The sequence below is a fragment of the Sceloporus occidentalis genome, unplaced genomic scaffold (assembly GCF_023333645.1).
Source record: "Sceloporus occidentalis isolate IW3139 unplaced genomic scaffold, rSceOcc1.0.p SCAF_1, whole genome shotgun sequence".
Taxonomy (NCBI): domain Eukaryota; kingdom Metazoa; phylum Chordata; class Lepidosauria; order Squamata; family Phrynosomatidae; genus Sceloporus; species Sceloporus occidentalis.
In genome coordinates, this window is record NW_028316981.1 from 170,835,779 (window position 1) to 170,862,137 (window position 26,359).

The following is a 26,359-nucleotide window of genomic DNA, read 5'->3' on the forward strand; positions in this document are numbered from 1 at the left end:
TTTAAGCTTCATGTTCTTGGGGTTCTGCTTGTTTCCTGCTGGCTTGGCATGGGCCAGTCATTGTCATCATACTTGGTGGAATGGCCTCTTAGGTTTGCTACAGTATTTTGGCAGGCACAGTAAGATAACTTCTGGTAACTGGGTCTTCCATCCTAGTTTCAAAACAGGGCCAGACACAGTTGGCCTCAAGGTACATCAGCTGAACTGCTGAAAGAAGAGTTGTATCCAGCTTCTTTTAAATACATATTTTAATACTTGATACAAAACACACACCCCCAAAAATAAAACAAAGAAACAGTAACTTCAATCTAAGCTTCAAAATATTTTCATCTGTTAAATTAAAAGTCGCTCCCATAGAAAAGCTACAATTCACAATTGTGTAAATTTATTTTTTACAAAACAAAATTTAAGCTCAAAGAAGGAAAATAGTATTTTTCCCCATTCCTTTTTTTCTTTATACAAAACAAAGGCCGAAGTTGGTTGGTTGGTTGAAGTGCACCGGGGTGGAGGTGGGGAAGGAGGGGGGACACAGCGCAACCTGTACAGTATCTACACAGTGCTTTTGCATAATGCATTAAAAGTTGCAACCAGACCAGGGGTGAGAGGGAAGAGTTGGATGTGGAGTATTTTGGTCATTCAGAGATGAAGATTGTAGTGTGTGTGTGTGTTGGGGGTGAGTGGAGGGAAGCAGATGAAGGGGATTTGCTCGGCAAAGTGGGTCAATTGTATTTTGAGCACAAACTCCTTGTCTCCCTCAACTTTCTCCCCCTCATGTTATCACCCGAGTGTCTTCTGAGGATTTTTTTTTCCTTTTAAAGGGGAGAAAAACAAGGGGCCAAATGTAGCCAAGGCTATGGGGTTTTTAATGGGTTGTAACAGGGGAAGGTCCACTTGAGGTCCTCACAGCCCCAGGGTCCAAACTAGAGCCAAGAAGGAGCGCAGGCCCAAATACCACCCAGACTTTGTCACCACTAGGCTGCATTTGCTTCTCTTGCCATGCTGTTTCAGTAGTGTATCAATGGAGATGTTGGGCCTGCATTTGGGAGGGAGGGAGGGAGGGAGCTGCTGGGTAGTTGGTGGGAGTGAATCCTCACTGAACAAATGTGGCTTGTTTTCCTTATTGCTTTATTTGTACTGGGACCAGGAGATTGTGTGTTCTGTTTTTGGCGAGGCAAAAAAAGAGATAGAATGAGAGAGAAAGAAAGAGAAAGACTGATTCTTGTATTAAAACCCTGAGCCGGTTCTCACCCGGGTGCCACAGTGCACACAGGTCTGAGGTAAGGTGGGAAGTGAAAGGGCAGCAGTGTCCCCTTGCTGGAGCACACAGCCCTTGCTACTCCTGCTGAGGTTTTGAGACCCAACCAGGGTGGGGTGGCCAATGTCACCAGGGGCAGGGAAGACAGGAATGCCAGGGTTGAGAAAGGCCCAAACTGCACTGTGACAAGAAACTCCCTTTCAGAGCATTGCCAAAAAAAAAAGTATCTCTGAGAAGTGCTTACTGGGGTGTCCAGCTACAGCACCCCCTTTTATCCCCTCAGCCTCTTCCCTCCCGTTCCCCAAAATGCTGTGACCAGAGCTGCACCTTGTGCTTTCAGAGGTCCCTTGTGGGAGAGATTCAGGACCCAGGCAACTGGTGAAGCTACAAACACATTCATGGCCAAGGCGCCAGGAGCCCACCATCATCAGCAACAACAGATCCTCGTGCTGGTACTTTCCTCCCCCTCTTGTCCCCAACATGGCATGTCCAGAGGCTGGGCACCACAGATGAAATTGGTGGTTGGGGGCAGGGAGAGACAGAAGGCTGGGATGTCCCCTAAGCAGTGTTGGCTTAGAAGCAGACAGTGGTGGAGGCCCCCTCAGCTCAGGTGGTGCTATGTGGGTAGTTTCCTTCTCCTGTTCTTCACTGGTCGGCCAGGACGTGGCCGCCGAGCAACAGCATAGTCAACCTAAAAGGTGGGGCAGGGGGAGAAAGAAAATTCAAGATTAAAAACTTGGCTAGTAAGGTGAGGAGTGTCCCATTCTTTCCCCATCCTTCCTCTTGTCAGGACTAGGAAGCAGCCTGTGGCCCTTAAATACAGTATGTGGTCTTCAATTCCTGACAGTCCCATTCAACATAGCCAATAGCAAGGGATGATGTGAGAAGAGACCAACAACCTTTAGAAGCCCACAGCTTTCTCCACCTTAAGGACTCCTGCCATCATTTGTCTTGGTCAGTGGTATAGATAAGTGATTTGGGGTTGAGACTGCCATGGTTGCCTTGACTGACGATCTGCGTCTGAGCATCGACAGGGGTAGTGTGACCCAGTTGGTGCTCTTAGACCTCTCAGCGGCTTTCGATACGATAGATCACAGCATCCTCCTGGACCGCTTGGGGGGATTAGGTATCGGAGGCACTGCATTGCAGTGGTTCCGGTCCTACCTCTCAGGCAGGTCCCAGAGGGTGCTGTTTGGGGACAGTAGCTCCAGAAAGAGGGAGCTCCTTTGTGGAGTCTCTCAGGGAGCTATTTTGTCCCCAATGTTGTTTAACATCTATATGAAGCCGCTGGGTGAGATCATACGGAGTTATGGTGCTGGGTGCTATCAGTACGCTGATGACACCCAAATCTATTTTTCCATGTCTCGTTCGTCGGCCTCGAATTCTAATGGCATCTCCTCTCTCAATGAATGTCTTTGGGCGGTAATGGGCTGGATGAGGAAAAACAGATTGAAGCTGAATCCGAACAAGACGGAGGTGCTCATGGTAGCGGCCCCGAAACCAAGAATTGGGTTGCAACCACCAGTCCTGGACGGGGTCACACTCTCCTCTAGTGACTGCGTTCGCAGTCTGGGGGTGCTCCTTGACTCGTCGCTCCTGATGATAGATCAGGTTAATGCGACGGTCAGGAGCGCCTGTTATCAGCTTCGGCTGATACGCCAGCTGCGCCCTTTTCTGGAAGTAAGGGATCTCGAGACAGTTGTGCACGCGCTGGTAACCTCACGCCTTGACTTCTGTAATGCGCTCTACATGGGGCTACCCTTGTGCCTGGTTCGGAAACTACAGCTGGTTCAAAACATGGCAGCCAGGCTTGTGTCAGGAACATCTAGAAGGGACCATATCACTCCGGTTTTGAGGTCCCTCCACTGGCTGCCTATTGGTTTCCAGGCCTAGTACAAGGTGTTGGTTATTACCTTTAAAGCCCTAAATGGCTTGGGCCCAAGCTATCTCAGAGACCGCCTCTTCCCATACAATCCTCCCCGCGCTCTCCGGTCCTCTGGGAGGAACTTGTTGCAGCCTCAAAAATCAAGGCTTGCGGCGACCTCCCGGAGGGCTTTCTCTGTTGTCGCCCCTAGACTCTGGAACGGCCTGCCGGATGAGATCCGTCAATTAACATCTTTGGACAGCTTCAAAAAGGCTGTCAAGACGGATCTCTTCAGGCAGGCCTTCCCAGACTGAAATATCCCGGCCTCAGGATCTTAGGATTTCCCCCTCCTCAGTAATGTCTCCAAAGCCCCCTTTTCTTTAGAACTGAAGTTGCAATGGTTTATTGGTTGGTATTATTTTGTTTAATTTATTGTTATTTTAACTAGTTATTGTGGTTTTAAATTAGATATGTTGTTTAATAACTTTTTAAGGGGGGAGGGAAATATATTGTTTTTATGCTTATGTTATTTTAATGCTGTAAACCGCCCGGATTGGTTCGCCACAGGGCGGTATATAAATAAAAATTTATTATTATATTATTATTATAAGTAGTGTGAGATCACAGTTTGGCTGATGCTGTTCTTGCTTCTCACATGTTGAATTGGTTTAATCCAGCTGTTACTGACCAATATGGACTGTTTCTAAAACCTCACTCATAAGGGAGTAAACAGACAGGTGCTGCATCTACATTAGGACTGGGCAAATATGGCCTTCCAGATGTTTTAGAGTCCAGCTCCCATGATCCCTCACCCTTGGCTATGTTTGGCAAGGAGTGTTTGGTACTAGAAACATCTGAAGGAAGACAGTCCAACTCTGCTCTTAGTTGATGAAACTTAGAAACTAAGTTGCTGGAGTAGACGTAATTATGTACAAGGTGAAAAAAGCATGTTGGGTAGGGGAAGACAGAGAAATCAGTTCTTTGTATGGTGCCTTTCGGAATTAAACCCTCTCCCCACAATCACACTGAAACATGCTGGCCTTAAAAAAAAACCCATAATGTAACACAGAAATCACAGTCCACATTAAAGCAGGGGAACATATCAAAGTAAATCTCTGTTTAAACAGGATCAGATCTTTGGCTCCTTTCCTGCCCTGAGTGTAACAGTATTTTTTTTTTGGGGGGGGGGGGTGAAGATGGAGCACAAGAGAGGTGGCTTTAGGCAGCTAAATAAGGAGAAGGGGCACAGCTCAACAAAAAAGCATTTGCTGTGCAGAAACAAGATGCCAGCCAAGTCTAGTCCCTGGACTGCATTGCTGGCAGGACACTGGAAAATATCTTGCTTTTTTTGAAGTTAGGTAGCTGTAGCAGGAGTAAAGATTCTGGGGAATCACTGCTGGCCAAAGCAACAGACAGGACTAGGCTACAGGATGAGCTAACTTGAGCTATTTGCTGGCCATACTTGCCAAGGGATTTTAGAGTTATACCACAAAAAAGTAACTTTTCCAGCTGTGCATATTATGCTCAGCTCTATCTGCTTCATCAGTCAGCACCTCTCCTGAATCTTGGCTAAGAGAGGCTTTCTTAGCATTCCCACCTCTCTTTGGGTAAACTGGAGAAAGGCTGAAGAATGGGAAGAATAGAAGGACTCGCCTTTTCCTATCTCCTGCCAGCAATGAAGAAGGAGTGCGGTGGATTTGCAGGTTGTTTCTTTTTGCATGTAGTCAAAATGGCTATATTTGGGAGATAAAACTCCCTAATTGAGGGCATCTAACTGCACCACCTGCTGTGATTTCCTCCATCCGTATTCCAGAGATGTGTCGGTGTAACAGAAGGGCTTTGAAACCTGCAGAGCTGCAGTATCTCCCAGTCTGCCTTTCGGGGGTGGGGGTGCCTTCTCTCTTACAGCTCAAGGTAGGAGGTTTTCAAGGTTAGCTTTCTTCTTCCAAAGGCATACCTTTCTTTCTGTCCTTCAAGAGAAAAATCAGAAATTCCTCCAACTTTTCCCATTCTGAGTTGTGGAACTGTACCCTCAATCTGTGCAAAACATGTGAGCTGCCACTGAGTGGGCCTTCCCCCAAAATGAGGACCCAGATGCATGACATGTTCCTGTGGAACTCTGCACAGCTCTGAGGTTGCCAGAGGACTACAAAAGGCTGACTATTCTTAGTTTTTTTGTGGGTTTTTTGGGCTATGTGGCCATGTTCTAGAAGAGTTTATTCCTGATGCTTCGCCAGCATCTGTGACTGACATCTTCAGAGAAGGCTGGCTATTCTGCTCCACCTCACAAATCCCTACATTGAAACTAAACTGTTTCACAGAGTGGATGTGGGGACTCCCATTGTAAAAATTTCCAAAGGAGTAACCAGGAAAGAGTCTGAATGGTAACTTGAGGGGCCACAAGTTTTACTTGGCACGCATTTCTGAGGAACACAGCCACAAAATAAAACTGACTAGTCTTTAAGAGGAGAGCCAGTGTAGCCTAGTGGTCTGAGCATTGGACTACGATTCTGGAGACTAGGGCTCAATTCCTGCTCAGCTGCAAAACCCACTGGGTGACCTTTGGCAAGTCACATGCTCTCAGACTCAGGAGAAGGCAATGGCAAACCTCCTCTGAACAAATCTTGCCAAAAATACCCATGGTATGTTTGCCTTAAGATTGCTCTAAGTTGTAAACGACTTGTAGGCACACAACACACAGATTCTTTAAGAAACCACATAACATAGTCTTTAAGAAGCCACATATTTTAACTGCTGTAAAGCTTTTATTTTGAAGCTGATACATAATAAAATAAACAATTCTCTGCCTTGTTTGCAAAACTGTAGCAGCAGCAAAGTGTAAGCATGAGGCTACATGGATTTGAGTGAGCTTTAGGTAGCATATAGCTACACCATAAGAAAAGTTTTTCCAAACCTGGGAAAACCTAGGCCATTAGGTTGAGAAGACTGCCATAAGGCATGATGAAACAAGTTACTCAGCTGGCAGATTCTGGGTGCTATTATGGATGGAAAAGTAATACAGAAGACAGATTTCACCAATGGCAAAATCCAGTGAGTAAATTTGCACAAGCTCCACTTCCTCTGCTAGAAGATTGTGGCTAATTATTACAAAAAGTTCCTTTTTGATTTTCTGCCTGACTCACCCACATGCACAAGGGAAGGCACAGTTAAGTGAAAACACATCCAGCCAAGGGTGTGCCAATTGTATTGTCTGTGATTGTGCTTCTGACATCAATATAAACATCTGTGAAAGCCTAGGGAATCCCTTTAGGGAATGTATAGAGAGCCTCCCCTGCCCCATGAAAGCAGATTTCCCACTGGAGGAGTCTTATGGGGATGCATGTGACTGGTGGTTCACTTTGGAGCCATACACAGCACACATATGCATACATCCCACCACCACCACCACGGCTCCATCAATATTATGCTCTGGGTTGATGAAAGCAGCAACCCAAACATCAGTATCAACACCTAGAAAGAGGTAGGGAAATTGGAGAGAGATAAGGAAGCCTTGAAATCAGAGCTAGTCAGTCCTCTAGGCAGTTTGTCTTCCCAGGGGAAGAATTAACTCTTTCTTTCTACTGCTATGAATGCCCTCCACCCCAACATACACACCAGAAACTAGACTCTTAAAAAGGATTACTGGCACCAATCTTAGCAGCTCTGGGGAAAGAGAGAGATTGAAGAGTAAAGCCCTTGGGCTGGATGGGAAGGATGTAATGGAAAAGACATAGGACCCTGTGCTAGGTGCCCTCACTCTGAGAAATAAAAACTGCCACAAGCAATATTGTTTATAAGGCAAGTTCTACCCTTCTCTGGGGCCAAAAGCACAGGCAAGATGCTCCCATATGATGATGATGATGATTCTTTATTTATATATGATGTTGAATGGCTATTTGATTTTTTGACAATAGAGGGGAAAGACCTTTTCCTATGCCTCCCTCAAAGCAAGCCTTCAGTACTCCAACTATCCCTCAGTATGCTAGCTGCACAGCTGAAATGAAGTCTCTCGCTTCAGTCCAGGACTTCTGTTCTAATAGAGGAATAGGTCCCTTCATGGAAGGCCTTCTTAGCTGATCTCTGCCCCCTCCCGCAGCAAAACCACTCCATACTACATTCAATAGGACCCATACAACCTCTAGCATTTTCAGGAGGCTGGCAAAACTGCTATAGGAACAAGCAAAACTTTTGGACTACAACTTCCAGAATTCCTTAACCAGCATGAATACTGAGGAAGTCTGATTCTACCAGCATGAATAATTTTCAGGCTCATCTTGAGCAGATTGGACAGGAGTATTTAAGAGATGAAGATATAAAGAGTTGTGCCACTAGAGGCAGCTTTTCTATGTGGCATCTTGCCTCAGCAGAATCTATATTTCCCCTCTGCACACTCCTGCCATTCTGAAAATACACATTGTTTAAATGAAAAGTGAGTTTTGAGACAATCTAATGAATGCAATGGGAACCAGAAGCAATTTCCTTCAGCTTGGAAAACTATCAGATTAATACAGTGTACTACTCTAGTCTTCAATAGTAAGGGCATTCAACAGGAATTACTAGCTAGAAATGTAACTCAGAGCAAGGAAACAGCAGGCATGATACCAGTGGGAAGACATGGGCCTAATCCAACCAAAAACAGGCCACTATCCTTGTTCAGACGTGATGTGTAGCCATGGTGGTGGGCTAACCAAATTGGTTTCTCTGCTACCCTCATTTCCATTTAGTGCCAACTAGTGATGCTTTTTTGTGCAGCAAATAGTTTATTACATTCTGGGACCCTGAAAATGGCCACACAAACCTGCCTGAAAAGCATGTTGCAGACAAAACAGTCTTCATCTGCTCTAATTCTTTCCAGAATCCTTCCTCGGCCTCTATTTTATCAGACTACAGTACTTTTTAAATCACAGATGTGGATAATGGGATAATAGATAGGAAACCTTTCCTTAACTTGTTGTTGTTGTGCACCTTCGAGTCATTTCCAACTTATGGCAACCATAAGGGGAAACTATCACAGAGTTTTCTTGGCAAGATTTATTCAAAGGTGTTTTTGGTTTCATCTCCTCTGAGGCTGAGGGAGCGAAATTTGCCCAAGGCTACTCAGTGGGTTTCCATGGCTGAGCAGGGATTCAAACTCTGGTCCCCAGAGTCATAGTCCAATGTTCAAGCCACTATACCACACTTGCTTGTACTCTTAACCACATGTGAATAAAAGAAGTGTGGCCTAGTGCTCAGAAAAGTTCATTATTTGTACTAGAATTCCCAGAAAAAAACAATACTTTCTACATAGCAGACTCTTTATCCACTGTTTGTGTATGGGGGGGGGGGCAGCATTTATGTGTGTGGTTTTAGTGACAAGAAGGTGTGGCCTGTACCTTCTGGAAGGAAGTGGTATTGAGTAAGGTCATACTTACCACCGGGCTGGGTCCTGGATCAGCACTGGCACCCCGGATCCGTGTAGTTTCAGGTCGAGAACTGGACCAGGCCCCACTACAAAAACAATGATAAATTAATGGAAAGAGGACAGGAGCTAATTTATTGATGGGCTCAACCCTGTCTTTGCCACACAACCTCTACTGCATAAGCATCCTAGGTTTAAGTTCTGTCAGATATACTACACAAGTCTCATTCCTTCTGGTCACCTGGTGCTCACCTGCTTTTCCTCCTCCGACCACACCGGGCTGGTCGCCTTCCAGGAGGGCCCTGCAGAAAGGATGGTTAAATTGTGAGTATCTCCTCTTCCTCATAACAGAGCCAGCTGATCAGAGGTCCTTGATACATAAAAAATAGGGCAACACTAAACATTTTTGGTCCCTGCTGGTTCCTGTATGTATTAGGAATATAGTAAGATGCCTTATACTAGCTCAGACTACTGATCCATCTAATTCAGTATTATCAACTCTGGCATCAGAGACTATGCAAGGTTTCAGATGGAATTATTTCCTAGCCCTACCTGGAGAGTCCTGGAATTAATTAATCCCTGGAGGTCTCCACACATGTAATAATCACGCCTGACCCTGCTCAGCTTCTGAAAGCAAAGAAGTTCAGATGTGTTCAGTGTAACATGGTGCCAAAATGTTGTTGTTGTGGTTGTTAATGTAATTTTTAAGGTGAACAAGCATTTTAAACAGTGATCCCAGGATCTGTCCTAGCTGTCTTAAGAGTTCCGTTCGCTTCATTTTAGGTTCTCTAAAGTAGGGACATGGCAGAAAGAAAATGAAGCAAAGTATTACAGAACTCTGTGGCTCTTTGTCCATGCGAAAAGCAATACAAGTAGGGAAATAAAGGAAGAAGGGCACAACACAGATTAGTGGCCAGTTTCCAGTGGACTGTTTACTAGTTACTCTCCCTGGGAATCTTGCAAAAAATGCTAAATAAATTATGCCAACAAGCAGTTAAAATATCAATCACACGTTGTGAAATGGGAAATATATTATCAGTTTGGCCTTGAAGAAGCCATGATAACCATCACGCACTGCTATAAACCAGTTTTGAACAGATCACTGGAGGAAAGGTGGGATACTAATGTAGTTCCTCCATAATAAATAATTTCCCACCCATGTCAGAGCACTCCTTCCCTTTTCTGGCAGTCAACGTACCTTTATCTCCTGAACAGCAAATGGACTCGCTTGACTTTCAGTACTGCTTGCCACCATCTCACCATTGCAGCGCCAGGCAGGGTGGGATGGGTGGCTGGTGCCCAGCTCAGGTAATTGTCCATTGAAGTGCCGCCTGCCTCTTCCCCGCCCACCCCCACGACGTCCAGACTTGCCGCCTCGGCCTGGCCCCCGGGGGAGGCTGCTGCCAGAGTCCCCATTTAGCTCTTCGGTGCCACGTCGGGGGCGCTTGAAGGGGGAGTGAGAGCTGCTGTCCTCCTGCTGTCCTTGCCTGGGGGGCTCCAGGGCATTGGGGGGCTCTAAGGCACTTGGGGAGGCAGTGTCCATGCAAGGGGGCAACACAGCACTGTGGCTTGGCTCAGTCTCCAGCACAGGTGCCAGGGTGGACAAGGCTGGGCCTTGAGCTTCACTGGGCAGCACTGGCTTCTCTGGAGTACCAAAACCAGGGCTCAGCTGCAAAACAGAAAGAGGTGTAAAAGAATGAGAATCCATAGAACAGGAAAAACTTAAAGAATGTGCAAACTGTGGAGAATTCAGTGGTGAACCAATGAGAATATCAATATATTGAGAGTTAAGGTTAGTATAAGGCAGTATATATAAGGCCCTCTTTAAAAAGATTCACATTCTGCTACTGTTGCTACACTGACATGGGCGATGGTTTCATTTGATTCTCACTGGTCATGATATGACATTGATTAAGCTGGATATTTTTTTTAAAAAAATAATGAATGTTGTATCCTTATGGTTTTATTATGTCATTATGGAATCGTTTCAAAAGGAAATGGCTAATAGTGACACACTGCTTTTCATCATGCTTTCTTTGTGAACTTCTTTGACCCTGATGCATGCAGAAAAGCAGAATACAATGGATCTCTATGTGTGTGCATGCTTATGCACTGCCCACCCCTGCAAGCTTGATAAGTTTCCGACTCCCTGCTTACTTGCAAGCTCTGGAGGAGGCAGGCCATGGGATTGGAGCCTGTTAGCAGGGGCAGCTGCCCTTGGAAAAGGTGGAGTCCAAGAGCCCCTTGCAGGTTGGGCGGCAGAAGTGGCTGCTGGGCTTGGAGCAGGGGGTTTCCAATGAGGGAAGGGCCTGAGGCTGGGTTCAACGCAGACAAGTCACCTGGACAAGGGAGAAAGCAAGGTTGTTATGGCTCTGTGTCTGGTAAATAGACAGAGCCATCACCAGAGGCATTCTAGGGCAGGCACACAAACACACCAAAGTGACAGTGAAAGAGATGACCTACACACAAGCACACATACTCTCACTACATACACCATCCTGAATGTGCAGATCACAGATGGGGTTCCCCATCAAACTTGGAGGCTGCCTTCTCCTATGTCCCATCAGCTGTCAAGGATAAAAGGTTATTTGATGTTGTTTGTACTGTAAATATCCCTAAGCTACTCTGGAAAAAGGAACACCATTGCGTGGAACTGAGTTCACCTGGAAATGCTTGCTCACTTCCAGTGTAAAAGGAGAGTGGGAGTGTGCCTCACCCTCCAACTCTTGTGTATTTAGAGAAAGAGTACAATTGTACGTACCTATAATCACTTGGAAGAATTTAGGCATGTACAGTTGTATGCATAGGACTCCTTTACACAAGGTGAAAAAGACGAGGAAGGAATGGGCCACAGGGCTGTTCATTGCAGCCAACAAAGACACTAAACTTTGAGAATACAATAACTGACAAGGTGAAAACAAAACAAGCAGCATCCTTCAATCAAAAGGAAGGCAGCAAATAAACAGAAGTGGTTTTGTCTTTTCTTCTATCCTGATCAGCTTCACCGGCTGAATTGGAACCTTCTTGCATTGGTTTGTATTAGTGTTTGATCCCCTTCCTTCATAAATTTCGGATAGTTTGGGGGAACATCTTTTAGTGCATGGCCATGTTGAATGCTAAGTGAATACATTGCACCCAGAGTGAATGTGATTCTCTCCCAAGAAGGATCCCTAGTAATTATCTATTATGGTGAAAGTAAGAGTACAAAGATTCAGAACTTGGGATATTGGTTACTTGGAATAACAGCTCCTAGAAATTCCACAGTCACCAACCCCAGCACATAGCTTCTGGGAGCTGTAATGCAACAAGTAACATTTCCAAGTTCTGCAAATAATTAAGATAGAATTTTTTTCTTTCATGGGTTAACCATTTCTTGCCAACGTTCAGTCCAACTTTAATAGTATCCCATTTGCACACAGAGATAGTGCTCTTCCAGGAGCCCTGGTTCTGACTTACAGCCTGAGATCCTATAATCAGACGGATAGAATTTAAGTCTTCACCAGCATACTGGTGGTCAGTGGGTCGGGTTAGGGATTGGGATGAGGGCAAAGCTTGCTCTTTCTCTCCCCCCCCCTCCTCGCCTTCTTTCCAGGCATACAACGATGGTCAGGAGACTTGAGGGCATAGCTCCATCTCTCCCCTGAACTATGGAGCACTCTTGAGCATGTTCTGCATGCATTTTCACACTGGGAGAAAAAGGAACAACCTCTTCCCCCAGTGTAAGTGCTCCTTCTTCCCAGAGTGAATGACGGCAGACAGAATATAGCCAGGTGTACCCCCTCAAATGATCGCCAGTGGGAGGACAAAGCTGTAGATCAGGGGTTGGCAACCTCCGGCCCGTGGGCCGGATGCGGCCCGCGGAGGCCTTTATGCCAGCGCCTGGCTCCTCCTGCCGCCGCCGCCGGTTGCAGCTTTTGCCCGCTATGGGCGCCGCCATTTTTTGGGAAAATGGCAGCGAAATCTCGAGTGACCTTCTCTGAGGTCGAGCGAGATTTTGCCGCCATTTTTTTGCCCAAAATGGCGGCGGCCAGGGCTCCGACGGCAGCAGCGGGCCTCTGGGAGGCCCGTTGCCGTCGCTGGGGCCCTCCAGAAGGGCTCCTGCGACGGCAGCTGGCCTCTCAGAGGCCCGTTGCCTTCGCTGGGGTCCTTCAGGAGGGCTCCAGCGGTGGCAGCGGGCCCCTGGGAGGCCCATTGCCATCACTGGGGCCCTCCAGGAGGGCTCATGCGACGGCAGCGGGCCTCTCAGAGGCCCGTTGCCTTCGCTGGGGTCCTCCAGGATGGCTCCAGCAGCGGCAGCGGGCCCCTGCGAGGCCCGTTGCCTTCGCTGGGGTCCTCCAGGAGGGCTCCGACAGTGGCAGCGGGCCCCTGGGAGGCCTGTTGCCGTCGCAGGGGCCCTCCAGGAGGGCTCTTGCAATGGCAGAGGGCCTCTCAGAGGCCCGTTGCCTTCGCTGGGGTCCTCCAGGATGGCTCCAACAGCGGCAGCGGGCCCCTGGGAGGCCAGTTGCCGTCGCTGGGGCCTTCCAGGAGGGCTCCGACAGCAGCAGCGGGCCCCTGGGAGGCCAGTTGCCGTCGCTGGGGCCCTCCTGGAGGGTTTCTGCGGCGGCAGCGGGCCTCTGGCGTCAGGGGCCGGCAAAGACGGGGAGGCCTCCAGTGCTGGCGGTCCCCGCTGGCTCTTTCCCGGCCTCTGACAGGGCCTGGGGCCCTGTCAGGGGCCGGCAAAGAGGAGGTGGCCTGGCCCCTGGGGGTGGAAGCTCCGCCCCCAGGGGTGGAAGCTCTGCCCCAGGGGTGGGAACTCCGCCCCCGGGTGGAAGCTCCACCCCCAGAGGGTGGAGGCTCCATCCCCCAGCATGCGGCTCCACCCCCCCCGGCTTCGGCCCCCCAGTTGTCTGAGAGACAGCAACCCGGCCCCCGGCTCAAAAAGGTTGCCTAACCCTGCTGTAGCTGTTCTGCACATCGTTATTGAACAAAAAGGTACATCAGTGATTTCCAAATTTTGGTCCTACAGGTGTACTGAATTTCGACTCCCAGAAGCCACAGCTAACCTGGCCAACAGTCAGGAATTCTGGGAGCTCAAGTCTAAAATATCTGGAAGACAAACGTTTGGGAAGCACTAAGGTACAGGATACCTCCTTCCACAACATAACTGTGCATGTCACCATGAGATTCAGGCTGATGTCTTCACCTTCCCAGAATCTTGTAACAGAGTATAAGGAGTTCAACTCACCCAGAAGCGTGGTACTCAGCAGTGGGTTGACAAGCTGGGGCATCAGGGGATTCAGCCGCCCAGAAACACTGGGGGTGCCCTCAGTAGTTGTGGATGTCATGCTAGTGGAGGTAGGTGCCACAGGAGTGCTAACCAGGCCAGTCTGAAGGAGGAGGAGAGAAGAAGGGTGAAGGAGGAGCCAAGACACCAAGACAAGGCCAGTGGGTGCTCTTAGGAGAGAAACTAACATCTGTCACTGCGGCTCAAAGGGTTTTGTCCTCAAATAAACTCCCCTAAGGACAGGCATATTGCTAGTTAGTAAATGTTAAGTCACTGAGGACCCCTTGAGGGATATCTGAAGGGAGGAATCTGCTCTGGTTGCAAGTGTGGAAACTTCAGATGCCCACACTGTTCTACCACCAGTAACAGCAAAAAGAGTACGTGGCAAGAGTAGATTCATGGAGATACTGAATCTACCAACTCCAAAGCCCATCTCTTCCCCATTCCACCTTTGGAACTGAGGAACAGTATATCTGAGTATCAGCTACAGAGCTGACACATGAATTTTACCTCCAGATACCCATCATTTCTTCACTGCCAGTTTGAGCCCATCAAACTTTGGGACATGAAACATTTCCTACCATCACCACTGCCATCCTCCCAGATTAGCTGCCAACCTTGCCATAGCTGGTTATGGAAAATAGATTTTCCTAACAATTTTCCCATATACTCAGAACTACCCTATATATAATACTAAGTATTTTGGGGCGCATCTACACTGTAGAAATAATGCAATTTGACACCACTTTAAGGGCTGTAGGTGCATCCTGTAGAATCCTAGGATTTATAGTTTAACAAGGTCTCTTCCAACTCTATGATTCTAAGGTCTTTAGCCTCCCTGCCAAAGTGTGCTGGTGCTTCTCACAAAACTACAAATCCCAGGATTCTGTAGGATGGAGCCGTGGCAGTTAAAATGGTGTCAAACTACATTATTATAGTGTAGATGCACCCTCAGCTTTGAACTAGTAATTAAGAGCCATGTGCTTTACACAAAATGTGCTCCTGGTAAAGATTAAAACTACTAGATATTAATTAACACAGGTGGCTTTGTTAATTTTTGGACTCTTCTTGGGCATGTGGCTTTGCAGGCTGTCATGATGAGGGCCTCCATTCATGGGTTCCCATTATGCCTCTAATCATTCATTGCAGCTATGTATGATGGCTATATAAATAAGTGAGAACAGTATTTAGGACTGAACTGTTCATCTTGGCTTCTATGTTTGAGGTGAGTTTTTAAAGGAAAGCTTGGAAAGTGGAACTAAACTAAGGGTGTAGACCCTCTAGATGTTGGATTACAACTCTAATGATTGCTCACCAATGGCTATGCCGTGTCAGGCTGATGGGAGTAGCAATTCAACAATATTGGATAGGTTATACATCCTCTATCTTCATCTAAATAACATCAACAATATTAAACAAATAACACACCACTTTCCCAATAATTTCAGACATTTTGCCAACACTCTGCTGTTTGCAAGTGTAATCTCCCTAGTCTACATAATTTGGTAAAATTGCCTCTATTCTATTACCAAATTATACAAAGTTAGTGCTTTGTGAGTGAGAGAATGAGCCAGAGTATGCATGTGAGAGAGAGAGCAACAGATTACACAAGGTGTAACAGTCAAGAGTGCTAGATGAGAACTATGGAGACCTGGGTTCAAATTTGCACTTGGTCATGAAGGTCCCTGGTTAGCCTTGGGACAGACTCCTGCTTCCTCAGTCCCTCTCCTTCCAACACACACAATCTAACCTACCCAGAGTGACCAGACATCCGCCTTTTCTAGGACATGCCCTACATTTCCCCCTTCTGTCCAGGAGGATTTTAAAATGTCTTCTATATTGCACATCACGAGGAAGCATGAATTTATATTTACATTAGTGTTTTTAGCTTTTATTTGGTAATGTCCTACAATTCCTTGGTGTGGCATACATTTTGCATTGTCTTGTCCTCCTTTGTGGTTAGGGCATCTAGTCACCATGAATCTACCCACAGGATTATTGTAAAGATAAAAATGGGGAGGACCATGTAGACCACACTGAGCTCCTTGGAGGAAAGGCAGGGAGAAATGCAATGACTCAACTTCTAATATTGACTGGAATTCTCCAGGGGCAGCTCTCCCTCCTCCCCCTTCTAACCTGCAGTGAACCAATGAAAGGAAAAACTGCACTTGTGCAACTTCTACCTTCCTCACAGCTTTTTTAAAAGGAGCAAAATCCTGGGCTCAATCTATGTTCTTACCGGCGTGGGGCCTGGCCCAGTGTCGGAAGGGACCAGGCTAGTTGCCAACAGTGCCGAGTTTAAAGCTAGGACAGCCGGAGAGGTGGAAAGTGCTGGGAAGAGCAGGGGCTGCAGAGTTTCAGGGAGGCCGGCAAAGGGCTCCAGCAAGGGCTCTGTCGTCGCCACTTCCCTTTCACCCTCACATGTTGCCTCTGGCAGGGCCAGCAGTGATGCCAGCAGTCCACTGGGTTGTTGTAGCAAATCCAGACTGGGCAGCACCAGAGGCAACAAGGGCTGTCCCTCTGGCTCCCCTTGAAGATTGAGCTGGGGAAGTGGAGTCTCTGGGCCCAAAGTCAGCGAGAAAGGGAAGGAGCCCAGCGGGAGAAGTCCAGGAGGTAGAGCGTTCCCAAAGGGCAGCGTCTGTTCCTGTGCCAAGAAGGGGAAAGGATCGGTGCCTGAGGGCAGTGGGCAGCCCAGGCCCCCACCCTCCATCGTGCTGGTGGCAACAGCAACAGGGCTGGGTGCTGGAGGGGCTTTGGGGGTCATGGGTGAAGCAGAAGCAGCACCTGGAAGAGAACAAATGCAGAGAGAAGAGGCTGAGAATGAGTAACAACACACTGGCCTCAAGGTAGCTTTCCACAGAATGCGTCACTCCATGCTTGCCCCTTCCCCAGGAGGACCTGGACAGATCCTGTATGCTAGAATGGCTCTGCTTCTGCCACCTGCAGCCACATCCATCTTTACCCAGGAGTGGGTCTAACTCCTTTCAAAGGGACTTTTCTCCTTACATCACCTCTCCTTTTCTCCTTACATCACCACTTTGTTTGTCACAGGACTCCTGTAACTGTTTAGGGGGTCTGCAGCAAGCAAAATTCCTCCATCCTTACAGTTTCTGAAGCTATGAGGAGCTTGGGACACAGACACAATGTCCCAGAAATCCTATTTGTGAAGTTTCAGGACTATCACTTGAATCCAGTTCCCAGTGGCAGTTTTTGAGCCCCTTTAGAACAGCTCTTGTTCTGACATGATCATCCAGCTCTTTAGTTTCCCCCCTGACTCTTCCTTAAGAGAGAGTCCAGTCATTTAAACCAGTCCCTGTAACTGTGCTTTGAACAACAACTTAACCCAGTTGTGTGCCCGTGCTGAGTGTCACCCGGTGCAGGGGAGGGGCGGCAGTGGCGAAAAGGGCACAATACTCTGGCCTTGGGTTTTCTCCCTAGGGGAGTAGCCAGCAAGGGGGAACATTTGCCCCTCCTGCTCCTCTGGCCCCAGGCCTTCTCCCTGGGAAGAAGCATGGGGTCAGAGCAGTTGGCAAGGGTGTGAGTTTGTTTGCCCCTTCTGCCCCAAAGGAGGAGGAGGAGGCCAATTGGGTGTCACCCTTTTTCTGGGTGCTACCCAGTGCAGGCTGCACACCCTGCATCCCCCCACTACAGACATTAGCCAATGACCACTTTTTTCTTTCCAGGCCCAGAAAAGCTCCATCTGATTCCTTTAGAGGCATTAATTAGAAGGCACTCCAGACTTATAGATTTCAGATTTCCATGAATTCTAATTTGTTCTTTTCAGATCTTGAGGAAAGTCCTTTTTTGGACTACAACCCCCAGAATCCCCTCCCCAGTTCACATAGGCACTCACCATGCTGGCTACAAGATTTTGGGAGTGCATCCAAAAAAGAAAATTCTCCAAGTTCTGATTTGGACATTTTTCCTCCTAAAATCTTGAGGCCCATTAACCAGAGCCAAGGGTGTAACAGTGACTTAAGCAAAGAGGATGCTAAGAATGGATCAACAGAGTGCTCTTAAACACATGCTCTGCCTAGGAATTTGTAGCTAGGATGAGAACCAAGCTCCCAAGTGCTCCCATATACAAATCTACTCCTCATCCCCTCCCTCCAACACTGTTTTTCTATAACATGATTGGTAAGGGAAAGTACTTTAGTTGTTAAGACCATGGGTACTCAAAAGCCTTTGCCAACCCATAGATCCTCACTGTCTACTTTCTTGTAAGCCTTGATGTAATGGACACACATGCTGGACTTTGGGCAGGGACTCATTCTGTTCAAAGAATAAGCTGTGGGTTGTCTTGGGCTAGCCACTTTCTGTCAGCCCAACCCTATAAGGTTATTGTGAGGATAAGGGCAAAGTTGTGGAACCTGTAGTCCTTGAGGTATGGTGGGATTCCCACTCCCAACATCCCTTGCCTATGTTGGCTAGGGATGGTGGTGATAAGAGTCCAACTGCATATGGAGTTGGCCCACTTCTGCTTCAGAAGAAGGGGTGGGATAAAAATAATGTATGCACCTCTAATTGTGTTTAAAGGAGCAGGGAAGGTCCACTCCCTATCACCACTACTTGTTAGCTGGCAACCTCTAGCACTTCTCTATGTGCTTGCTAATACTAACCCTGTCTTTCTTCTCTTTTAAAGAGAAGAATCCCAAGATTTTTGTGGGTTTTTCGGGCTATGAGACCGTGTTGTAGAAGTGTTTATTCCTGACATTTTGCCAGCAAGGTACATGAGAGACATTGCAGACTGGGTCAGCCAGAAAAAACAGCATTGGCAGAACACATTATACAGTAAACCATCTTGGGCATAAAATGCTGTTTGAAAACACTGAAATTCTGGATCATGTCAACAACTATCAGGTCAGAATGAACAGGGAAGCCACCAAATCCATAAACACCTGAACAACTTCAACAGGAAAGAAGAAACTTTTAAAGTAAACAAACTTTGGCTACCAGTTCTGAAAAACACCAAAATCAAGACCCAGCAAATGTAATGAAAACCACCCGGGATGAAGGGGTTCCCCAGCAGACAATGGATCATTAAATAGACCCCCTGAGACCTTGCCATTCAACAACAGAACAATACACAGATTAACATATAAATCACTTCCTCTCAAACAACAGTATATATACCCCACTCTCTTCCATGCCAGCATTCTCTGAAGATGCCAGCCACAGTTGCTGGTGAAATGTCAGGAATAAACTCTTCTAGAATATGGCCTCATAGCCCCCCCCCCCCAAAACACACACACACACACACACACACACACAAAAGGCCAAGATGCTGCCCATAAAAGCCTGTGACTTCACATAATTCCAAGAACTTGTCAGCATCCATCATGGTTCACCAGTCCAAAGTTTTGTTCATGGTTACCAAAGAACTAAATAACAAGGAGTCCAGACAATATTAAATACAGGGATGGGGCATGCTTGGGAAGACTAAGGTTCCAGTGTTGTCACCCACAGCTACAGACCCAACTGCCTGAAACCCTGGTAAGCCACAGCAAGTGATGAGAAACCGAGAATTGGTAAATGTGGCCCTCTAAATATTCTTGAACTGTAACTCCCATCAGCGCTAGCCAACATAGTCAGTAGTTCTGGAAGGATAGGAGACCAGGCATCCCCCCCCCCCCCCCAATTGGTGAAGACAATATTGAACAGTGTGATTAAGCTCAGTGGTAGGCAGCTTCCTACATTTGTGTAGAAGTGGGAATTTCTGCTGTTGCAGCTTGCCATCAAACAGTGTATGAACTTGGAAAAGTTCCTTTTTTTTATTCCAACTCCTAGAAATCCTCCAGTTGGCATGAATAATGTCTATTGGCCAGGTAAGGTTTTTTTTTAACTTACAAAAAACAGCTTTTACAAATTCTGCTCTTTTAAGAAAAAGAAAAAAATTGCTATCCTTGGCTTCTGCTGGAGAGTTGCCTTTCAATTGTGGTTTCCAGCCTTTCAACTGCAGTTTCTAGCCCTTCAAAGAGAAGCTTGCTTCTACCAGAGAAATGAGTAAGATTCCAGATCACCTACTAGGTTAAGTATACTTAACTAAATAGTATGCCCTAGCGCAACCTCCCTTCTTCCAATGCTGACTTATCAGGCAGCAACCACTGATCTGTTCTGTTAATCAGGATGAAGCAAACTGAAATTTCCACCCCCTTCTGCAAGCTAGCTTCCCTCCGGGAAGTAAGGCAACATATAAATTATAAATTTAATATAAATTAAACAAACAAATAAATAATTCCTCCTTGCTCTGGAGATCACTCACAGGAGTCCGGAGGGTGGGGGGCAGATCAGTTCACTGTGCCCTGATAGGAGAACAGACCCCCATTACTCACAGCAGCAGCTGCCTGGTAAGTCAGGACGTTTCTTCCTATATATTCCCTATACTACTGAATATGTAAGAATCATGACTATGCATCAGCTATGGATGAGGAAGTCTAGGATACACATTCATAACTGTGATTGTGAATTCCAGCCACATATACACACACAAGTGAACATACCTGTGGGGCCGTGGGATCCGAGAGGAGAGATAGGAGATTTTGGCTGTGGGGGGCTCCCTGAGATCTGTTCGGAAGACGCTGAGGCCAGCTGCCCAAAGAGACTGAGGAGCTGGCTGTTGAAGTCTTGGAAGGAGGGCAAAGAGTTGGGGCTGTCGCCAGCAGGGGCCTGAGCCAGTGGGGGAAGGCCTGGTGTTGGGGAACTCACAGGAGGTCCAAGTAGAGTGAACAGGGACGACAGTGGCTGTGCTGGAGCTGTGGAATTTGGGGGTCCGTTCTTGGCCTCTCCTACTGGTGGTTGGTCCCGAGGGCGAGGATGTTGGGTCAGTGTCTCTTCCAGATGGGTGACCCCGGCCTGCCCAGAATGGGACTCCTTGAGCAGGCGCAAGACAGTGGGGGAGCGGCGCTGTCGCCGAGGCGCCCGCCCACCCACAACAGAGAGCAGCAGGCGGCTGGGTAAAGTGCTGGCAGCCAGCTCATCAGGACGCCCCCTGCTGGCCAGCTGGGCCTTGGCAGCTGCGCTCAACAAACTGCTGGCTGGAAAAGAGCCTGGGCCCTGGGGGTGAAGCAGCAGCAGGCCAGGCGGTCCTTTGCCGTCTGGGGCAACTCCTAAGGGCACTGAGGGCAGGTTATTGCTGCTTTGGTTGGTTAAGGCATTGGCCAGGGGCGTTGCATCCAAGGGTTTAGGGGCCGGACGGTGTCCAGAGAGGCCCTGCTCTGAGGAAGCTGAGGAGTGCCGAGAGCGCTGTGGGGAGGGGTCAGCGCTGCCTGCTGGCGAAGAAACCACGGAGAGACTGGTGGGGGCGGGCGAGGCCACAGTGCAAGCCTGCGAACCCAAGGGCACAACCAGGCGGCTGCTCCAGGGGCCTCCACCCTCCTGACTAGGCACCACCTCATCTGGTGGAGGGAAGAGAAGACCACCTGAAAGGTACGGCCGGGATGGAGCATCTGGGAGGGCTTTGTTGTGCAGGAAGGAACCCCCAGAAGCATTCAGTTCAGCGGGGAAAGACGGACGGGAGTTGCCGTTGGTACTGGCAGTAGGTAGGCAGCCTGGGAAGACATCCCCAAAGAGAGCATTGTGATGGCGTGGAAAGGAGGAGCTCTGGCTGGACCATGCATTGCCACAGCGATCAGAGGGAGACTGTGAGTAGAGTTCTGGGCCCTTAGCCTTGGTGGGAAGAGTTTGCTGAGGACGACCGCTAGGTCCTGGCATCGTTGCGTGGGGTGGCTGGTTAAGCCCGGTTCCTTTAAAGACACATGAAGTTTGTTAACTCACAAAGAGGAAAGCAACAGGACACAGCTCTAAAGTTATGGTGGAGAATCTGTAGTGCTCCCTTATAAACCGCATTGCCTTGGAAATGAATTTGGAAATGGTACTTTTTTCATATTACAACTCCTAGAACCCCCCAATATTCCTAACATTGTGGGAACTATCATTCAAAAAATTAAAGCGGGATACAGACCGCCCAAAAAGGGCAGTCTGCTGCCACCTCCTTTTCTGCCAGCGGGAAGCCACAGCGGAAAAAGAACCTGCAAAAAGCAGGTTCTTTTTCCGTTGTGCTTGCGATGCCCGAGTGTGCAAATGGCGCACTCGTGACATCACAACTGCGCCACGACGTGTGGACGCTAAGCGTCCGTCGCATCAAAATGGCAGCGCCCATGTGTACAGGGCACCACCATTTTGACGTACGGAGTAGTACTAGGGTTAAGGAGTGTCTGCATGGTGCGCGCTCCCTAACCCTAGTACCACCGCCGAGACGCCACATTTTGCCAGTCTGTAATGGGCCTAACTTTCTAACACTCCTCTGAGTGCTGTACACTAAGAGTGAACATCTGTTGTTACTGTGTGTCTTCAAGTCATTTCCAAACTATGGCAACCGTAAGGCGACACTATGATGGGATTTTCTGAGACTCACCCAAGAGCACCCAGTAGGTTTCATTCAAACCCTGGTCTCTAAAACTGTAGTCTAACACTCAACCCACTACACCACACTGGCTCTAAGGGGTCAGCACAGTGTGGTCTAAAAGCCAGTTTTTGTAAAATTCTTAGTGGTCAACATCATTTTTATATTTTGAAAACTGACATTATAGGGCATCACCAAAATTGGGTAGCAAATGGTCAGTGGGAAAATGACCATTTTCTAAATGCACAAAAATTAAGGGGACACATTGACAACATTATAGTCAATTTTAATTATTATTCATTATTTTACTAAAATATTTATACTGCAACCCAGTAGCCCATGATCTTAGGGTTGGTACACACAAAAATCAGTGTAGAACCATCTAAAACAGTATGGAACAGTTCAAACAATCCAAAAGCATTACAGTTCAATATCATGAAACAGTTTTTATCTTGCTAGTAAATAGTTTTGGAGTTCCCAGATCAGAATTTTCTTTCTTTTTTTTCTTTTACATTTTTAAAATTTATTTATATCGCTTAACCATATACAAATTCCATTTTTTCCCAAATTGGTCCCGCAGATCCCTCTGTAACATATTGAGACATCAGCATAAAAAGGACAACAAATAAAGAAAAGCTGGAAAACAAACAAACAAACAAAAGGACAGAGTCGGGCCACCAGCATCTTTCCTTAATCATTAATCACATAAACATAGAATATATGGTCAGAATTTTCTGTAGCTTTGATTTGAAACTGGTGCGTACAAGCTATAAGTGATGTAGAAATATATCAACATCTATTTTTTAAAAATATATATTTATTGGCTTTAACACAAACAAACAATTTCTGAGCAATATAAACAACATGGAGCCCTGGTGGCGCAGTGGTTAAATGCCTGTACTGCAGCCATTCACTCAAAACCACAAGGTTGCGAGTTCAAGACCAGCAAAAGGGCCCAAGCTCGACTCGGGCTTGCATCCTTCCGAGGTCGCTAAAATGAGTACCCAGACTGTTGGGGGGAAATTAGCTTACTTGCTAATTAGCTTACTTGCTGTTCACCGCTATGATCTTTGGAATAGCGGTATATAAATAAAACAAATTATTATTATTATTAACATACAGGAAAAGCAGAATAAAACAGAAAAGAGCAAAAGAAATAAGATAAAAGAAAAAGTTATACATATATAGAATACACACACACACACACATAATAACTATACTAAAACTACTCTCCACTAAACTAAATTAACACAACAATACTGCACATTTCTAAAACATTAAATTATTACAGTTAGTACAATCTGACTAAACACTGACTGAAACACAAATGAATTCTGCTTCCTAAATTGCAATGAAAAAAACCCAGTTAATAAAACAAAACTTGCTATTCTACCATTATAGATTTAACTAAGTTCTACTTGCTAGAATTACTAATAATCATAACCATAAATGTTTACAACTTTAGAACTCTTATTGCACAAAAAATCAAACCATTTTGAAATTTTCATAAAGTCTTCAATTGGTTTATCATAAAATCCACATCAATTTGGCAACCTGGGCAAATTCCAAATTGGGTGTCATGTATTTATGTGTTATCCTCTTGACATTTTTTATATTGCCTCTGAAAAAGGACTAAAGAGCATGATGGGAAAATATAGTTACCTGGACCTAGATGGGGCAGGCTCAGCGGTCCGTGGCTCTCCATACTACGATAGAGTGTTGCCATTGCCACAATTTTCCGTCGGTGGTTGCACAGCTTGGTCATGTCCTCATCCCCCTTGGTGCCTTCGCTTCCCATCACCATGGCAGCTGGGTCGAAGTTGAAAACCTGAATGTAATCAGGAAAGATGGAAAAACTGACCATTTGCCCTTCACAGACCTGGGGAACAAGGGTGATGAAAGAGATGGGTTTGGAAGTCAACCATTTTTCAGTCTTGAGTTCAAAATAGGGTTGCAGGTGAATGTCAGAGGTGAAGAGCTATTTCCTCATCCTTCCTGCTTAGTCACACAAGCAGTTTCTGCAAAGGCAGACCAATTCTATGCTTGGTTTTCATGAGAAAGCTCCACTGATTTCAATGGGAGTCACTTCCACCAAGTGTACACAAACTATATCATCCTAAAGCAGAACCTCCCCTCAAGACTTCCTGAACTACTTACTGCTGTTATTTATTCATTTTAGATTATATACTGTTCTGTCCAAATGACACTCAGTACTAAAAATAATACATAATCTAATGTTTATGTTACATAAACTATAATACATAAACTAATGTTTTGAAGTTGAATCAGAGCAAGAAATAATTTTTGTTTCCCATACTTCCTTTGCAAAACTCTGAACCCAAAAGGTCGGGCTTTCTTTCAGCATTCTTCTTTATTTCTGAAAATCACTGAACTCAGATTTTTGGTGTGAGGAAGTTCTGGCACGCATTGAGAACTGCCAGCTGAATATAATGAAACAGATGGTTTCATAAAAGATGGTATCCTTAACAGATTCCAGGTGCCACAAGGGGCTGGCATCCCCCCAAGGGAGAATCTCCAGGTGTGGTGGAATACAAATCCCAACATCCACAGTTAGCATGCTAGCTGAATTCAATAGGAGCTATATTCCAATACACCCAGAGGGCACTCAGCTGAGAGAGACTGGAATGGGAAGAAGCATTTTCTCTTAAAGTATGTTGGGCCAAAGCAAATTGGTGCTTCTGTGTGTTTATTTATGTATTATATTTTAATCCCACTCTTCCTCCAAGGAGCTCACAGGTAAACACACATGAAACTTGCCCATGTTATCTGTACAAAAACCCAGTGAGAGAGGAGAGGCTGAGATTGTGACTGACCCAAGGCTACTCCACAAGATTCATAACCAAAATCTAATCCTAATTTCACATATGCACTGATGGGATTTTAGGTGGCAGTGAGTGAGCAAGAACAAATATTCTGTGTTTCGCATTCACAATGAGAATGTCTATTTAGTACATGAAAGGCAAAAATGCCACGTTTGGAATAATTAGAAAAAGAATTAAAATGAAAACTGTCCATGTGTTATTGTTGTGCAATGATACAAGTCAAGCTTGGAATATTGTGTATGGTTCCTTTCACCAGACATTGTCAAAAAGAACACTGTCCAGGTGCACAAACTGACAAGTGAAAGGGCCAAAGGCTTAGAGCAAGTTCTCTTCTACCATGTTTGATATTATTTAATTAAGAGGAAAAAGTGGGTAAGGGGAAACATGAGAGGTGTATATAAAATTATATACACAGTGGAGAAAGTGAATTGGGAGAAGCTTTTCCCTCCTTATAATTCTACAAACACAGACACACAGGGTCATCCATTGACGCTGAATTCAAGAGACAGAAGGAGGTATGTATATGCACAATGCATATTTAAAACTATGGGTATGTTCTATGACTGGGCGCTACAAAAGCCTTTGTCCCTCCATGTGCTGTGAATTTCAGCTCCCACAAGCCCTGTCTAGCATGGTTAATGCTAAAGGAATGAGAGATTTGAAGTGCATCTACAAGGATGAAGGCTTCCTACCTTGTTGTCGGATGCATTTTTGAATCATACACAATGAGGGCCAATCCCAGTCATGGAAGGGTGCATGAAAGGGAGTGGCACTGAGAAACCTCTCTTCTTCCCACAGAATTCTTTGCAACATGCTGGGTGAGGGGGTCCTTGGCAGGCAGATATAAGATTCCTTAAAGGTGGAGAAATTGAAGCCACTGCTTTGAGCAGAACTAAAAATGTGTTGGTGGCAGAAAAGAGTTTATGGTGCTGATGAACTGACCCCATCCAAGCCACACAAACATGTTCCTTTCCAAAATAGCTGCCAATGGCTGGTGCAGTGAATGAGTCCTTGCTCATGGATCTAACATGCTGTTCTTCAAATTAAAGGGCAGCTTTTGGCAGAACTTTAGAGCCAGGGTTTTTTGTAGTCCTAGGATAAGAGCTGGCTGCCCCTTTCAAGTCATTCCAAGACCATCCTTTCTCCCCGTGGTAGAAAACTCTTTGTTGTATGGATTCTGTGCAAACTTGTATGACTGTACAAATTAAGCAAGTAGACCTCACTTCTCTTAGTTTTTCTAATTTATCCTCAAATCTGGTGAGAAAAACCCCAGACCTTTTGCATATGCCATTCTGGTTTTGCTCATAATGATGGGGAGTAACAAGGAGCACAAAC

General features: G+C 46.3%; 1 protein-coding gene across 3 annotated transcripts in view; it reads right to left on the reverse strand.

Annotated features, from left to right (window-relative positions):
- Positions 1-230: 230 nt before the first annotated feature.
- The window catches only part of LOC149322727 (methyl-CpG-binding domain protein 6-like), a 31,795-nt gene continuing 5,666 nt past the window's right edge, over positions 231-26,359 (reverse strand). The window contains exons 5-14 of one of the 3 annotated variants that reach the window (XR_016272072.1): positions 23,844-24,009; positions 20,281-21,522; positions 16,020-16,564; positions 13,742-13,883; positions 10,675-10,856; positions 9,716-10,186; positions 8,770-8,819; positions 8,531-8,606; positions 4,773-5,089; positions 1,874-1,946 (exon numbers count right to left, since the gene is read on the reverse strand). Coding sequence is in view for 2 of the 3 variants with exons in the window: in XM_089482217.1 (XP_089338343.1) it covers positions 1,872-1,946; positions 8,531-8,606; positions 8,770-8,819; positions 9,716-10,186; positions 10,675-10,856; positions 13,742-13,883; positions 16,020-16,564; positions 20,281-21,522; positions 23,844-24,009 (2,949 nt within the window). In the remaining variant the exon portion in view is untranslated. Of the gene's footprint in view, positions 1,947-4,772; positions 5,090-8,530; positions 8,607-8,769; positions 8,820-9,715; positions 10,187-10,674; positions 10,857-13,741; positions 13,884-16,019; positions 16,565-20,280; positions 21,523-23,843; positions 24,010-26,359 lie in introns of all 3 variants that reach the window. The other 2 variants (XM_089482217.1, XM_089482220.1) reach the window with 2 other exon arrangements.